At 37.2% G+C, this 18084-nt stretch overlaps 1 protein-coding gene across 1 annotated transcript; it reads right to left on the reverse strand.

Moving 5' to 3' along the window:
- Window positions 1–823: 823 nt before the first annotated feature.
- Window positions 824–17757, reverse strand: Pdcl2 (phosducin like 2). The gene is made up of 6 exons (XM_042678365.1): window positions 17719–17757; window positions 15490–15610; window positions 14639–14729; window positions 5902–6045; window positions 1669–1877; window positions 824–1005 (listed from the first exon to the last, which is right to left on the reverse strand). Exons 1-6 carry the CDS (start codon window positions 17722–17724, stop codon window positions 851–853), a joined length of 726 nt encoding a protein of 241 aa, XP_042534299.1. The 5' UTR covers window positions 17725–17757; the 3' UTR covers window positions 824–850.
- Window positions 17758–18084: the final 327 nt, after the last annotated feature.

The raw sequence follows: 18084 nt of genomic DNA on the forward strand, positions 1-18084 counted from the left end.
ATATCATTGAGCATTGCTGATTACAATTATGTATTGTCAATAAACACCAAGGAGGAGAATAAAATGTTTCCGAACTGAAGGTGTTTTTGGGTTTACCAACCTTTCCTCTATAAGTCATGTTCATTATTTTTCCCAAGATACAACATCCTACAGATCTTCTGTAGTGTCCTACTGTGTTTCTTCATAAGTTCTGTGATGAATATTAAAACAAAGGTTAGTCCCACAATGTATTTTTTATCACCTTGCCTTAAGGATTTAGAAATTTGCATAGCATACTGTTCTAATTATCCTATAATTAACTACTTAGTAATTTCGTGACAATAATATAGCTAATTAAAGCAATAATGAATAAGGATATTTCTTTAGCACTTTTCAGAATCATTAAGTTGTAATATGCTATTAAGTTGTTTTTTTTAATAAGTAAGGGACTTTAAGGAAAAAGTATATGGTTATAAAAATAAGAACTTACTTGAAGATCCATAAATAATAGACTTAAAATGTGTTTGCTGAAATTTCTGAAATTTTTTGAGTCTTTTTTATTATTTTCTTTGGAAAATCGCTTTGGAAGTGAGTAGGCATCATAGGGACTTGTGATATTTGTGTTTTTGTCCAACTTGAGAAAAAGGACACACCACAGAAAAGTATTAAGGAGTAAACAGAAGTTTTAGTTTGTCAAAGACAATGAATTTTCTGATACACCTGGAATTTTTTGAAGTGCTGTAAGAACTATAATTTTAATATAAAATGAAAAATAGATCTATGTATGAACTTTCTGATCTCTATGAACGATAGATTATGAAAGATAAAGTATTCAGCATATGTGCACTTTAACACAATTTATTAAATATTTCTATTTGGTATCATTATCACTGTTTGAGCTGTCACCATCATCATAAATAGAAGTGCTTCTAATTGAAGATACCATCATATCTGCAATGCCTTTTTTGGGATTTTCTTCTAAATCAGTCTCTATTGCTCCAACTTCAGCTAGCTTCCACTCAAGTTCTGAAATAAATAACCCATCATTAAACTGGATAAAAAGTTTGGAAAAAAAGAAACATGAAATTACTCATCTGTACTGGTAACTATAAATCTATAGGTGACTCGAATAAAAATTAATGTCTAAATGAGGATATATTTAAAACCCCATTAACTAAAATATTAGGTGAAGGCCTGGCTCAATTTGTAGAATACTTGCCTAACTACATGAGGCTCTGAGTTCAAACTCCACTACTGTCAAAAAATGAAAATAAATGGCTTACACCTTCATATCAAGAAGAAAAGGGGGAAAAACCTAAGGAAAGTAGAATGATATATTGAGAAAACAGCAAAAGCAATAGTACTGTGCTGTGTTTGAAAAATAAAATGGGAGAATAATAAAATGGCCCAGATGAGTATGTCTAGGGGTAGGGCTGAAGAGCAGCCGGCTGGCAGCAAGCATTAAAATACACTGAGAAGTTCAACTGGAGACGTAGGCTGAAAGACTAATTTGTAAACTTATTTTAGGCAGGAAACCATTAAAGGTTTTCTGCAAAGGGTGTTAGGATAAGAGTATTATTGCTGGAAACTGATCTGGAGGCAAGGCAAACACTATGGTTTAAGGAAATAAACTTTCTTGATACGCTATACCAGCTATTTTTATAAATAAACCAAAAATAACATCATTACCTTCTAGCTTGAGATTTATCCCTCCACATTCTATAATACCAATGAATTTGCCTTCTATCTGACCATTTTTATAAACAAAAATTGTTGGTAAGCAGTTATCATGGTAGTGTTGAATGCAGCTATTCACGATGGCTTTAACAAATTTAGTTTCTGGAAACTTTTTTGCTAGGAGACTAAGCTGATGGTTAACCAACAAACACATTGGGATGCTGAAAAGAGAAACAGTACACATAATATATTTAAGAACAAACTATTCACCTCAATGTAATAAAATGGATAAAAACATCTTTATGACAAAAATATATCTTTAGTTTCTCATAAAAGTGTAGCCTTATCTTCCACTGTCAATTTTAGCAAAGCTAAAACTATGTGTAGAGTCCTCGAGTTTTTATTGGAAGTGCCACTATGGCCTCAGAAGGAAATAACTACTGTGAAAGTCTGGCACCTAATATAGTCAAACTACATTCAACTCTGGTCAGTAGGTCATGGGGGTAGGGGAAATACAAAAACAACTGAGGTCCAGACAATGTTTGGCTCTTCTAGTTGAAATAAAGAGGCCCTACTCATTACCATCATGTATTAACTTAACATGATGAGTTCATACCCAACGCTCCTCAACTCAGACATCTACATAGCTGTCCTCATACAGAATTATCTCATAAGAAAGTTAAAATTGTTTGGAAGTGTGATCAAAACTTCCAATTCTTCCTGTGATACCTATTTTTCAACTAGCCCCTTACTTCTAATCTATAACAGCCTTACCAAATAGTTTTAGGGCTAATCCTGCCTCCTGTACCTTATTCTCTTCCCTTTCATAAGGCACTTTCTTTGTTCTGTTTTCTTCTTCTGATTCCCCACCCTGCCTTCTCTTGTTGGTTGTGGGGTATGGGGCCTGAACTCTGGGCCTGGGCGTTGTCCCTCAGCTCTTCAGCTCAAGGCTAGCGCTCTTGAGCCACAGAGCCACTTCCAGCTTTTTCTGCTTATGTGGTGCTGAGGAATCAAACCCAGGACCTCATGCATGCAAGGCAAGCACTCTACCACTGAGCCACCTTCCCAGCTCCCCTCCCCCCATTCTTCCTCCCCCCCTCTTGCTCTTTCTCCCTCTCTCCCTCCTTTCCCCCCTCCCTCCCTCTCTCTGTTCAATTCACAAAATCTTAATACCTTACAACTGAGTCCTTTTCTAATAACCATTCTTTCCTCTAGTCACAGCCCAGGTGATAAACCTAGCAGTCTGTATGTTTTGCTCACTTCCATTCTTGAAATGACCTTCCTGTTTGACCTCTGTGGTGAGACTTACTATTGATTTATCTTTTTTCCTTTTTCTTTCCGGGGCTTGAACTCAGAGCTTGGGCGCTGTCCCTGAGCTTTTTCTGCTCAAGGCTAGTGCTCTACCACTTTAAGCCACAGCACCACTTCCCGTTTTTGGTGGTTAATTGGAGATAAGAGTCTCATGGGCTTTGCTGCCCAGCTAGCTTAGAACCACGATCCTCAAATCTCAGCCTCCTGGAAAGCTAGGATTAGGCACAAGCCACCAACCAGTGCCTGGCTATTGATTTTCTTTTAACCTTTCTAATTTCCTTCTGTTTTCTCTGCCACAAATATGAATCCCCTTACAGCTATTTTTCTTAGTGCAGATACATCCCCCAAAGAACTCTAAACTACCAGTAGTAGATGAATTTCCTCCTCTTTCACCCCTCCAAAAAAAACCTAATCTTTCTCCTATATTTTATTAGGTTGGTTTTTGGGCTAAACGTTTTCTTCTACAGTATCTAATAGTTAATCAATCAAGTCATACTGATTTCATCTCCCTGTTTCGTATCTGTTCTCTTCTTTGTTTTGTTTTTCTATTGCTGTACTCTTTTTTTATCTGACCTATATTAGATTACCCTAATCTGATGTATTTTCTTCCTTTTTTTTTTTTTTGTGGTGCTAAGGATCAACTCCAGGAATTTGCACATGTTAAAACAAGACAATCCCGCCCAATGCCAAATTTTATTTCTTACCTTCATCAAAAAAAAAACAAAAAACAAAAACTAGCCAGGTGTCAGAAGCTTATAGCTACAGAATGAGGGTCATGGCGCAAAACCAGTGCAGGCAGGAAAGCCTGTGAGACTCCTGTCTCTAATTAGCCACCACAAAAGCCAGAAGTTGAGCTGTGACATAAGTGATAGAATGCTAACATTGAGTAAAAATGCTCAGGGACTTAGGCCCTGAGTTCAAGCCCCAGGGTCAGCACAAAAAAGGAAGAAAAGAAAATCATTCTGGAAGTTCTCAATGAAATTTGACTGCAAAACTGATGAATTAGTAAATCTTAGTGCTAAAATTTGAATAAATTGCTCTGAATTTCTCAAAGAACCTGAAGAGAGATTAATGACAAGGACTTGTGGCAACAAGGCTACTGTCATAGTTTCTGTTCATGGTCTGCAGCTCTGAGGAACTGTCCAGAGGGACAATTTGAATAAATTTGGGGGAAAAGTCTACTTCTCAGTTACTTCTGTACTAGGTCAGTGAGTCCTAGAAATGTTTGACTAATTGTAATTAGTAAACTGGCACTTTAAAATTAACTGTTCGGGGAATGGGAAAGTGCAGGGGAATTTCCTACTAATGGAACCTAAAGAGACATTAAATAGCTATAGGTACTGCCTGATCCTTGATTAACTATTCAAAGTATGTGTATTTTATTGCCTGGTGCTAGTGGCTCACATCTGTGATCCTAGCTACGCAGTACAGGAAGTCTGAAGCTTATCTCCAATTAATTGCCAAAAAGTTGGAAGTGGAGCTTTGACTCAAGTGGTAGAATACCAGCTTTGAGCAAAAAAAGTTAAGGGACAGAGCTCAGGCCCTGAGTTTAAGCCTTACCCACAACAAACAAACAAAATATATGTATTTATTAAATCTGGAGATACTTGGGAAAACTTGAGTGAGGAATAGGTATTAGAAATTGTTAGGAATTACTGTTAACTTTGTTAGATGAGGAAATGCTACTGCAGTTAGGTAGAAGAACATCTTGAAGGGGAATATACCATCCCTAAATATGCCACTCTGACACAAGGTCTACTGTGGGTTGGAAGCAACTAAGAACAAACACAAAAGACAACCTTTCTGCCTTGCATCTCCATAGCAAGAATGGCAGAATGACTTTAAGTCACTCAACTCAGCCCAGAGAAATACCAGAGGAGAAAAAATAGTATTAGAGAGGGAGAGAGAGAGAGAGAGAGAGAAACTTTCCTAAAACAACCTTTATGTCCCACTCATTTACTTATAAACTTACTTTTCCATAGTTAGCCAGCCCCAAAAGCACACTCTCTTTTGTCTTGTCTAAAATGTTAGATGTCTAAAAATGGTAAGATACTACATAAGCCCATTTTCACATCTCTTCCACATACATCTCACCAAGTTCTTCCCATTAATAGACTTGTGTTTGTTTTGTTCATCAATCTCTCTTTTCTCAGTCAGACAGGTATAGAAAACTTTTACCTAAGAATCTTTGTCCCTATGTTTTTAAAATGTAGACTGAAGTACTTAGTATGTATGCTTAGTAGTTAATTATCATACTGGTGTATAATTTACTTTGAAATCATTCTGAAAATGCAAAAACACATCCATACACAGAAACAATGACAGTACATAGTGCAAAATGTTTACTGTTGAATCTACATGATGGAGATGGATATTTAGGATGTTTGTCTTCCTGTTCTATTTTTCTATAAATTAAAAAATTTTCCTAATAAAAGATTTTACTCAACTATCAGAGTGATTACTTTTCTAATTTAATGTGATAAGCTCTTCAAATGACAAATGAATATATTTTAAAATACCTAATTTAATCTAAAGCCAATGACTAAGTAAAACTATAGACTTGGTTATATATGACCCATAAATAATACGATAGCATACTATTTTCTTAAATACTCTGTTATATGTAGAATAGAACCTTAAAGCCATAAAAGATTGTTTAAAACATTAGTACATTAATATTTTTTCCTACTATGTTCTTTCTTATTTTTAGGCTACTTTACACTATTCTATGTTAATATATCAATTTAGGACATTACGTGCCATTTCTTGAAAAAGATAAGAAGAATCGGGCTTTCTCACTGACACTTTGTATCAGTGAACAGAAAGTTGCCTTCATCGTTCATTTACTTGTCCATATTTCTTATATACATATTTAGTATTCAAATTACTTTTATAATAAAATATTGCGTTAAATTTTTAAACACTGGTAATTACCTTGATCGGTATAGGTGAATTATAACCCATAAATCTTTTTCTGCATTTGTGACTTCATTCACATATTGATTTCCAGAAATTTCTCTTAATTCCCCAAACTTTTGTTTTTTCTTAAGTGCATTCCATTCCTGTAAACGCTTTTTTCTAATTAAAAAAAAAAGGTACATTAAAAATGTTATTTTCATAAGATCATTGAGAATACAGTAAGAGTTTGGAACAATAACTAATGTCCTTATACATTAAACAACTTAAATGAGAAGATAATCATTAATGAGATAACCAAGTCATTTTGCTTTTTAAATGTAATCTTTATGGTATCATCGGTATAGCAAAGTAAAAGAAATTTGCTTTGACTTTTATGTAAGACTTAGGTTATTTAGACATTGGGCTGACAAAGCATCATGCACAGTTAAAACCTCAGGAGAGAATATGTAGTAATAATAACTAACTATTGATCACCTGCTATATTGCTACTATTTTTAATATTTTTAAATAGTGTATATTGATCATACAGAGGAGTTTCATTGTCATATTTCTATATATGCACATAATGTACTTTGATCAAATTCACCAACTTAAATTCACCCAATCAATTAGTCTTTGAATATCCTCCTTCCCTGCTTCTAAATAATTTAAAGAGGTTGCATTATTCTATATTTATGCATATATAAAGTATGCTAATAATATTTATATAACCCCCCATTACCTCTCCTTTCACCTTCCCCTTTCTGGTGGTACCCTTCCCCAAAGACTCCTCCCTATTTTACACAGTGTCATCTTAAAAAAAAAAAAAAGAGGTGGAGATTCTACATACATATGTGAGAGAATATGTGGCATTTGTCTTTCTCAGTCTGACTTTATTTCATTTAACATAATGATCTCCAGGTCCATCCATTTTTTGCTGGATGACAACTTCATTTTTCTTTATGGGTAAATAATACTCCATTGTGAATATATATCATATACATAAGTTTTTTAATCCATTCATCAGTTGAGCTAATGAAGCAGATTACTTTGGCTACTATGAATAGCACTGCATAAACATAGGTATGTAAGTATCACTAGTATATGCAGACTTAGACTCATTACATATATAAACAAGAGTGGTATAATAGCAGAATCATATAATAGTTCTATTTTTAGTTTTCTTTTTTTGGCCAGTACTGGGTCTTGGACTCAGGGTCTGGGCACTGTCCCTGAGCTTCTTTTGTTCAAGACTAGCACTCTACCACTTGAGCCACAGTGCCACTTCCAGCTTTTTCTGTTTATGTGGTACTGAGGAATCAAACCCATGGCTTCATACATGCTAGGTGAGCACTCTACCACTAAGCTACATTCCCAATCCTATTTTTATTTTTTAAGGAATCACATTGGAGATGATTTTTGCCTTCTTAGGTCTATTCCTAAGTTTTACATTTATGCTTAAGCCTGTTATGAATAGGATTTTTCCTGATTTCTTTCTCAGCCTATTTGTTTTTGAAAAAACTGATTTTTGTTTTGCATGTTGATTTTGTATGCTACTCCTTTGCTGAACACATTTATCAGATCTAAGAGGTTTTTAGTGGAATCTTTATTGTCTTTTAAGTGCAGGATCATATTTGCAGGTAGAGATAACTTCTTCTTGTTCTATTTGCATTCCTTTTATCTTACCTTGTTGCTGAGGTTAAGAATTCTAGCACTACATAGAATAAGAATGGAGAGAGTGAATATCCTTGTTTTTTGTTCCTAACTTTAAAGGAAATGATTTGTTTTTCCCCATTAAAAAGCATGATGTTGGATATAGCTTTATTGTATATAGCTTTTATTATGTTAAGGTCATTATTTCTGTTCCTGATTTCTTCTACGCTTTTATCTCAGAGTTGAATTTTGTCAAAGACTTTTATTTCCTGCATCTACAGGATGAATATGTGATTGGGGCCTTTATTCTATTGTGTTCTGTATTGCATTTATTGATTTACATATGATGAAATGTCTTGTACCTTGGAAGGAAACCAACTGGATCACAGGATCAGAGTGTATAATCCTTTGAATATGTTGTTGAATTATTTGCAGGTATTTTATTAAGAATTTTTACATCTATGATGATCAAGGAAATAGGTCTATACTTTGTTGTTGTTGTTATGTCCTCACCAAATTTTGGTATTAGGGTAGTACTGGCTTCATAGAATGGTTCGGTAGCATTGTTTTCCTTTCTCTTTTATAGAAAAGTGTGAGGATGATTTGTGTTAGTTCTTTAAAGGTCTAGTAGTTCATCAGTGAATCTATGATCCTGTCTTAGGCTTTTCTGTTGGAAGTCTATTACTGCTTCAGTTTTGTTCCTTTGTTTAGGTCTTTTTAGGTAGTTTAGATCTTCTTTGCTCAACTTTCTTTTTTGGGGGGGGGGGGAAGGGGGGAGCCTTGAACTCAGGGCGTAGGCGCTCTCCCTGAGCCTCTTTGTGCTCAAGACAAGCACTATACCACTTGAGCCACAGGGCCACTTCTGTTTTTTGAGAAGTTAATTAGAGATAAGAGTCTCCTGTGGACTATTTTTCTGCCCAGGCTGGCTTTGAACCACAATACTCAGATCTCAGCTTCCTGAGTAGCTATTGGCTACTCAGCTATTTTCAGTTGTAATGTTTCCTCTGGGCCTGGGTGCTGTCCCTGAGCTCTACCATTTGAGCCACAGTACCACTTCCAGTTTTGGTAGTTAATTGGAAATAAGAGTCTCACAGACTTTCCTGCCTGGGCTGGTTTTGAACTGCATCCTATCTCAGCTTCCTGAGTAGCTAGGATTACAGGTGTGAGCCACCTGGGCTCAGCTTGGCTCAATTTTTTTTTTTTTTGTTGGTTGTGGGGCCTGAACTCTGGGCCTGGGCCCTGTCCCTCAGCTCTTCGGTTCAAGGTGAACGCTTTACCACTTGAGCCACAGCGCCACTTCTGGCTTTTTCTACTTATGTGGTTCTGAGGAATCAAACCCAGGGCCTCATGCATGCAAGGCAAGCACTCTACCACTGAACTACCTTCCCAGCCCTTGGCTCAACTTTTATAGGTCATATACATGTAGAAATTTATCTATTCTAGAATTTCTAGTGTATTTGAATATAAGTCTCCAAAGTATTCCCCAATGATTGGAATTTCATTGGCATTTGCTGTAATAGTCTCTCTGTAATCTTACTGAGTCTTTCTTTTCATTAGTTTGGCTAAGGGTATGTCAATTTCATTTTCTTTTCAAATAGCTGACTTTTGTTTTCATTGACTATTTTTCTTTTTCTTTTAGTGTTCATTTAATTAATTTCTACCTCAATTTCTTTCTACCTACTGCTTTTGGGTTTGGCTCATTCTTCTTTAGTAAGAACTTGGGTGAATTATTAGGTTATTTATTTGAGATCATTCTCTTTTTTTTTTTTTGGTCAGTTGTGGGGCTTGAACTCTGGGCTTGGGCGCTGTCCCTGTGCTCTTCAGCTCAAGGTGAACATTCTACTGCTTGAGCCACAGCGCCACTTCCTCGTTCTGATTTTTTAATGTAGGCACTTACAGTTATAAACTTTCTAAGTTATAAAGAAAAGGTCTATAAAGAGCAATGAAATGCTTTTTTGTGATTTTAACCTATGGGCTACTTCTTTAGGTAGCCCAGAGCCTACTCTACCTTGCATAGTCCTACCATAATGAAGGTTTATACTCATGATTTCCTCTTATTCCTTCTGATGCCTCAACAGTTCCTGTGTGGCCCTGTGTATGTGGCAAGATGAAGCTCCTCCTCTTGGGAACTGTGAGTAACAAACTCACAGTTTGCAATGGCAATCATATCTCACTCATAGTTGAATAAAAACAAAATCCTGGGTATATTTTAAACCCTCTGACATTGCCAGGTGCTAGTGGCTCATGACTGTAATCCTAGCTACTTAAGAGTCTGAGTTCTCAGGCTGGGAAGGTGGCTCAGTGGTAGAGCGCTTGCCTTGCATGCTTGAGGCCCTGGGTCCGATTCCTCAGCACCGCACAAGCAGAAAAAAAAAAGCCAGAAGTGGCGCTGTGGCTAAAGTGGTAGAGTGCTAGCCTTGAGCTGAAGAGCTGAGGGACAGTGCCCAGGCCCAGAGTTCAGGCCCCACGACCAGACCCCCCCAACCCCCCAAAAAAGAGTCTGAGTTCTAAGGATTAAAGTTTGAAGCCAGCCTGGGCAGGAAAGTCCATGAGACTCTTATCACTAATAAACTACCAAAAAAGCTAGAAGCGAGCTGTGGTTCAAGTGGTAGCACACTAGCCTTAAGAAAAAGAATCTCGATTATAGCCATTCTAACTGAGGTGAGGTGGTTGTTTTGATTTGCATTTCTTTTATGGCTTGAGAGGTTGAGCATTTCTTCATGTGTCTATTGGCCATCTTTCTTTCCTCTTCAGAGAACTTTCTCTTTAAGTCTTTAGCCCACTTATTTATTGGGCGTTTGTTTCTTTGAAGATTTGTTTTTGGGGGGATTTAATTTTTTAAGTTCTAGGTATATTTTAGATATGAGACTCTTGTCTGTTGTATGGCTAGTGAAGATCTTCTCCCAATCTGTGAGCTATAATCAAGAACTCTCATAACAACAGATGCTGGAGGGGATGCAGACAGAAGGGAACCTTACTGCATTGTTGGTGGGAGTGTATACTTCTTCAACCACTTTGGAAAGCAGTATGGAGGTTCCTCAAAAGACTCCACATAGAGCTCCCCTATGACTCAGCAATCCCACTTTTGGGCCTTTACCCAAATGATCACAAACAAGACTACATTAAAGCTACCAGCACAACTATGTTTACTGCAGCATTATTTACCATAGCTAAGATATGGACCCAACCCAGATGCCCCTAAGTAGATGAATGGATCAAGAAAATGTAGTATATATACACAATGGAATTCTATGCCTCCATCAGAAAGAATGACATTGCCCCATTTGTTAGGAAATGGAAAGACTTGGAAAAAATTATATTAAGTGAAGTAAGCCAGGCCCAAAGAAACATAGGTCCCATGGTTTCCCTTATTTGCAATAAGTATTCAAATGTTTTTTTTCCTTTCATGCAATTGTTTCCATCATATTTATAAGATGATTTCTATGCTGCTTTGTATGTCCCTCCCCATACTTTCACTGTATTTGATGTTGGTATAATTTGTGGAGGGGATGGGAAAAAAAGACAAATTGTTTAACTAGGGATACAGGTAGACCCATTGCAACAATAAGATGTACAAATTGTTGTGTCGAAAAACGAACTTAACAACTTTGGTGGAGGATCAGGTGGAGGGAGGAGAGGAGTATGGGAAGGGATGGGAAGAGGAAACAACAAGGAGACAACAATGTTTGATAAGAAATGTACTCATTATCTTGCCCATGTAATTGTAACTCCTCTGTATGGTATTTTCACAATTAAAGAAAAAATCCAAAAAAAGAAAAAGAATCTCATAGACAGCACCCAGGTCCTGAATTCAAGACGTAGGCCCAGCACAAAAACAATAAACAAAACAAACACTCTGACCTTGTTTTACGTGTCGGAAACATGCCATATTAGAAACACCTCTCTTTATGTGACAATTGATTCACGTAAAATAGAGCCTAAAAGAGAACACTGAGAAAAAATACAGGGTAGGCTTTCTCAGAGTTTTCAAACTGAGGGCCTTCAGTATTTTTTCCCTACCTTGTACTGCATATTTACAGTTACTATCCTTAATTTTCCTCAATTTGATTGATTAGGTTACCCTAGGTTACCATCACTCAGAAACTTAAAGATATTCTTGTTCCAAAGATGACAACATGCCCTACTTAATGGTGTAACCATCAACTACTTTTCTCTTGCTCCTCCCATCACCTCCTTCTCCTCATTTCTCTTTGTCATTTCATTGGAATTGGGCAGGGGACAGATATAAACACATGGGTTCATTTTGCCAGCAGGAAGTCACACAGTGTTCACAAGCCTCTATTTTTTTTTACCAAACAATCACTAACAGTTAAGATTCAGTGGCATAAACACATAGCCTTCTGGCTATTTTTTAAGTAGAAAAGAGCTTAATATGGGAATTAAGTGCTTTGCAGATTCATAGGACAGACAGGAATAGGCTCTAGGCTGGGCAACCAGGAATTACTTCCAAGCCATCATTGCAAAACTGGTCGGTCCAGGCTTCATTTGCTGCAATGCAGAAACTGGAATTGCTCTGCTACTTGTTCGCCCAAGTATTAAATTACTATGACACTGAGAAAATCACAGGAACAAATGTTGATTCTAGAAACTTATCTCCCTAGCAACAATCCAAGGATAAAAGACTTCTGCCAGAACAATGTCTCGAAAACCATGAAGCAAATTCTAGACTAATACCACCTACATGGTTGCTTTGTGTTACTACTTCTTTCTCCACTTAACTCAGTGCTAAATTAAATATCCTGTGAATGTTCAACAGAATCCAAAACATGGTCCTTGCTTCAATATAGTCTAAGTGATAAGGGTCCTGAATTTCTGCTCAAGGTTGGTACGCTACTACTTGACCCACAGCTCCACTAGGACCACTTTTTAGCTTCAGCAGTATTGTGCCACACCAGGAGGAAGAGGAACATAGGTCAAGGAAGTCAATTTAGTATAGTCACCACAAAATATAGACTGTAAATATGTTTATGGCTACATTGATTTTTCTACGTCATTTAGCTATAAGAGCTACTGGCTCTTATCAATAGCAAATGATCAACACGAAAAGAATTTCGGTTTGGGAGTTTTCTTTTCTTTTCTTTTTTTTTTTTGGTCAGTTGTGGGTCTTGAACTCTGGGCCTGGGTGCTGTCCCTAAGCAATTCAGTTCAAGGTGAGCACTTTACCACTTGAGCCACAGTACCACTTCTGCTTTTTCTGGTGGTTAATTGAAGATAAAAATTTCATAGACTTTCCTGCCTGGGCTGGCTTTGAACCACAATGCTTCAGATCTCAGCCTCCTGAGTAGCTAGGATTACAGGCGTGAGCCCCCGGCAGTCAGCTTGGGTTTTCTTTAATATTACTTTTTGTTTATCTAGTCCTGAGCTTGGTCAGGACCTAGAGTGTGATTGTAACTTCCTCTAACTGAGGCTCACAGAAGAACACATGTGCCAACTTCCTTTGCAGAGGATTATAGGAGTAAATTACAGGCAAAGGAAGAGATATGAAAGTGATTCATCCATTTTGATGGCTCCTTCCTAAAAAGTCCTGCGTAATCCTCTCTATCCCAGAGTCACATAACCGGAAGTAAAGGGTTCTAAAATAATGAAATCTTCAATGAGAAGTACTCAGGCCATAGCCATTGCCTGAAAAATAAAACTGTAGTATGTGGATCAAAAAGTTGAGAAATTACTTAAAGAAAATATAATTGTAAAAGTTAAAAAGCATATTAATCACTCCCAGGATTTGGTATCCAAGAATCTACTTAAAAAAAAAAATACATCTTTAGTGACTGTTGCTTTTCTTGTTTTCAAAGTTCAACCATATTGTAGAACATAGTCATAGTACATCATGTCCTTTTATAGCCAAGTAATATTCCACTGAAGATGTATGGCATTTTTTAGTTATTTATCAGTTGATTGACATTCACTTTCTACTATTCTATTCATTTTCTACTTTTCACTTTCTACTCCTAGATGGACTTTGTGCTTTCTTGCTATTGTAAATAATGTTGCGATGAAACTTCCTATACATCCTTTGTGTTTTTAAACCTCGTGGGTACATAAGAATAGAATTGCTGGATCATATAATAACTGCATTTTGAGGATCTTCCAGAATGTCTGTTCAAGCTGTACAATTTTGCGTTCTCACTAGCTATTACAAGAGTTCTAATTTCTCCATCTTCTCACAACTATGTTTGTCTGTCTTTTGAATTATTACTCCAGTGGGTATGAAGTGATCTCTCAGGGTCTTCCCTAAATGTGTTTATTAATGTCAGAATGGAATTGAATTTCAAGATAGCAATCTCATATCTAGAAAACTGAAAATTTGTGGGAGATAAAAATAGTACTCATTTTATGTAAAAAATGGTACAAGTAAAAATATACTACTGGAACTTAAAACTGCTATGAAAATATTCTGGAATGTCACAGATGTGAGCAAACAAAAGAAAGAATCAGCATACTTGAAGATAGGATTTTTCCAAATATTTAAGTCTGGGATAACAGAAGAAAAATGAAGAGCTGGGTGCTGGTGGCTCACACCTGAAATTAATTGTATTTGGGAGGCTGAGATCATAGGATCTTGGTTTAAAGCCAGCCCAAACAGGAAAATCCATGGACTCTTATCTCCAGTTAATCACCAAAAAGCTAGAAGTGAAGCTGTGGCTCAAGTGGTAGCCTTCATCAAAAAAAAAGCTAAGAGACAGTGGCCAAGCCTAGTTCAAGCCCAAGTACCAGCACACACACACACACACACACACACACACACACATGCACACACACACACATACACACTGAAAGAAAATGAAGAAAAGTGAACAGAGCCTGAAGGACCTACGGGATACTATTAATCAGGTAAACACACTTATCATGGTAACCCCAGAAGCAGAGGGGAGGGCAAGAAGGAATATTTTCAGAACTAATAGCCTGATAACTTGCCATAGTTGATTAAAGACATGAATCAAAAAATCCAAGAAGGATAAATTCAATAATACCTACATTGTGTTATATCATAAATGGTGAAAAAGCAAAAAGAGAAGCAAGTCATTACCTACAAGAGATCCTTAATAAGATTACCACTCAATTTCTTACTCAGCAATTCATAAGTAACAAAGCACGGTACCTGTATATTTCAATAGCTCTCATATCTTCTTCATCAAAATCATCTTCAGCTTCTTTCAATTCTGAAAGTGTCATCTTTTCATATGGTTTAACTGAAACAACACAAATTGTAGTCAAATTGTTTACAACTATTTTTACTCTCCAAAGTATAAAGAAAAAAATACTTAATGATAGCCAGAATATTTTAAAACAAACCTGTAGCAGTCAACCACAAAATAATTTACATATTATAGAAACTACAACATTAAGGTTTTATTACTCCCTCAAAGTTTACAGGCCTGACAGGTCACAGGTGGAATGCAAAAATCAATCAGACCCCATTAGTACCTAGAAATCTTGACCAATCATACACACTATATAGAATGTGGTTTTTTTTTTAAGACAATTACAGGCTGGGCATCAGTGGCTGATGCCTGTAATCCTAACACTCAAGAGGCTGAGATCTGAGGATCAAGGTTCAAAGCCAGCTTGGGCAGGCAAGTCCATGAGACTCACCTCCAATTAACCTCCAGAAAGCCAGAAGTGGCACTGTGGGTCAAGTGGTAGAGTGATAGCCTTGAGCTGTGAGCAACAGCACCCAGGCCCAGAGTTCAAGAAAAAGAAGAAAGAAAAGGAAAGACAATTACAGGTAGAGAGATATGGTGGAAGAAGAAATTTTACTAACTTACAAGCATAATATTTCAGCTCCTTTATTAATTAATATATGATTTCAACATGTAATTAGCCGTTTTAGGCTAATTTTGAAGGTAGAGGTAAGATTTATATTAAATAATTTTGAATGCCTCTTTCATAGTACATGCTACCTTAATAGTATTGTCACCTTCATCCAGCCCCACAAATACATAAATATACCCATTGCTTCTTTTTGTAAACGTAAAACCATTTCTTCAATTTCATCTTTTGGTTCTTCTTTTGGAGGAAGAATGCCAAAATCTCTTAGAATCTCATTCCATTCTGTATCTTCATTTGGATCCTGCACAAAGAGAAAGCAAACCTATTGGCATATCTGTGCACTTTAATGTGTATTTGTATAACTGCACGTCATCAAGGGCACATCTGCCCTTGATGTCACACTGAGAAATTTAATAAAAGATAAATCTAGAACATACTTAACAAATATCAAGAAGTTTATAAGTCATGGACAATTCACTGATCTACAGAGGGCAAAATAAATAAACATCATTCACAAATATGGTTTGATGATCTTTGGACTATGTTTAGCTATATAGATTCACAGGAGTCTCACTCAGGGAGTAAGTCTTAGAAGAGCCTAGTAGTATTTCTACTCTTCATTTGCTGTCCTAACCATAACTTCCTTTCTCTGAAGGTTAGCCTTAAGAATAGTCATTGTCTTTTATTTATAGTTTTCCCACAAGTTACTGACCATCTTTCAACTAATGTTTCTCTAGCCTGCTGTCTATTCTCTGATGCTTTCGGAGAAAGATAGAACTTAATTATATGAGAGAAATCTGTGGCAAAGTCTGCTAGTTTTCTTTATGTAATTGGGGGTTACTTTTGATTGAATTCCTCTTGCTTGATAGAAATACCTGAAGATCTGAGATAAAGATATCTTTCTCCACAAGGGATTTCTGCTTATTTCTTCCAGGTACTGGAGCACTATAGAATATAATTTATATCCAATTCAGTCTGAAGTTTGCTAGACCTTCCAACAATGGGAAGTTGTCAGTTGTACAATGCTATGAAAGCTGTCTTGAGCCAAAAGTTTTTGGGGTCAGGTTTTATTCCTGTCCACTAAGCAGTGAGACAACCTTCCCTGAATTCTATCTATGGTCACTTTTTTCCTGTTTAAACATTCTTTCTTGATATTCCTTGGGAACAATGGAACAAATTGTACAGTCAAAACTCTGTATTCTACTGTTCTTTGTTTTTATAATAGTTATGGAATTTTACTTAAAAATCCATTCCTCAAGGGCTGGGAAGGTGGCTCAGTGGTAGAGTGCTTGCCTTGAATGCATGAGGCCCTAGGTTTGATTCCTCAGCATCACATAAGCAGATAAAGCTGGAAGTGGCACTGTGGCTCAAATGGTAGAGTCCTAGCCTTGAGCTGAAGAACTGAGGGACAGCGCCCAGGCCCAGAGTTCAGAGCCCACGACCGACCAAAAAAAAAAAAAAAATCCATTCCTCAAATGATCATGGTATTTTACATGCCATAGCTTTATTTCATTATTCCCTCTCTGTCAACTCTTTGGACAGGGTCATATCTAAAATACAAGAACTGTGTAACAGGCTGTTGAGTACGTCAATTAACAAACCAAGGCAGAAAGAAAGGTTAGTGTGATGTTGCCTTCACTCTCAATTACATTTCTGCCGAACTCTTCACAAGCAGCTGCAAACCAGGACAATTCTACAGAGCTGTAGAATTTTATACACTGTATAAAATATGCTTGCAAGGAGTCTATTAACATGAAAAGATTACCACCATAGTGGTAAATAATTTGTTTAAAATATCCTATTAAATTGTATGGTATACACAACTATGAGAATTAAGTATGAAAAAAAAAATCCCAGTTCTTTTGATTTGGAAGAGCAGAAGGGCAAAAGCTGTTTCTGTAAATTACAAATTGAGAATTTTATTCTGCTTAAAACAAAAGAACAGACAATGAGAGAAAAGTGAATCAAGACAAAGGTTCTGCTCAAGGAGGATGCTTTAGAGCCAGGAGAGCAATAAATAGGGTATCTAACAGTTTTTGTGCTAAGGCAGGAAGGAGGAACTCCAGGGAGAGTTGGCCCTTCTAAGTCACACTCAACGTTTTAGGGGATCATCTCTGAGTCTCAGACAGTGAAAGAGGGCACTGAAATAAAATTATGCTTTCTCAAGTTGGAAATAGTATAGCTGTAGGTTTTCGAGGATTCAGATGTGAAAGGCAATTCTAAACACAGGAAGTTTCCTCCAATGACAAACGGGAAGTCTTGAAAAATGTAAGAAATGACATTCTCTTAGGGCTATAACCCCAAAATATCCAGAGACACATGCAAAACTCACCAAGAACAAGTGTTAGTCCCCTCCCCTCGCCCCTGTAACACTGTAGGCTGCCCCTTCCATGTATGTGGACTCCTCACCTGCATGATGTTCTGACAAGCCCCTCACGGGGGACTGGGGACCTAGACCTGAAGCCCCGCCCCCCCAAGAATGGGGGACAACCAGCTCCAGGCCCAGCGGTTTCCAACGCCCAGCAGGGAGGGCAATTAGAACAAGGATTTCGCTGAGGACTCCTGTTGCCAGGCAACACAGAGGCGTGGCTTTGGCTACGGAAGCAGTAGCTGCTGGACCATCTTGGTGGAGCATCTCCCCTCCTGTTGGCTGGGTAGGGCTGGTGCTGGACCTGTCTTCGTGGAAATAACAAACTCCTGGAGTGGAGAAGCTTTCAAAGGAATTCTTAATCAGAAACCCATAGCCTGTGTTTAGAGAGATTTAAGAAATACCTA

The sequence above is a fragment of the Dipodomys spectabilis genome, unplaced genomic scaffold (genome assembly GCF_019054845.1).
Source record: "Dipodomys spectabilis isolate Male_0828 unplaced genomic scaffold, ASM1905484v1 ptg000043l, whole genome shotgun sequence".
Lineage (NCBI taxonomy): Eukaryota > Metazoa > Chordata > Mammalia > Rodentia > Heteromyidae > Dipodomys > Dipodomys spectabilis.

What these genes read in the sequence shown, in the direction of transcription:
- Pdcl2 (XM_042678365.1), bottom strand. An exon ending in TTTACAAAAAGAAGCAATGG is followed by an intron (nt 14,730 to 15,489) that starts GTATATTTATGT and finishes GTGTTGTTTCAG; the next exon opens with TTAAACCATATGAAAAGATG. An exon ending in ATTCACCTATACCGATCAAG is followed by an intron (nt 1,878 to 5,901) that starts GTAATTACCAGT and finishes TTCTCTTTTCAG; the next exon opens with CATCCCAATGTGTTTGTTGG.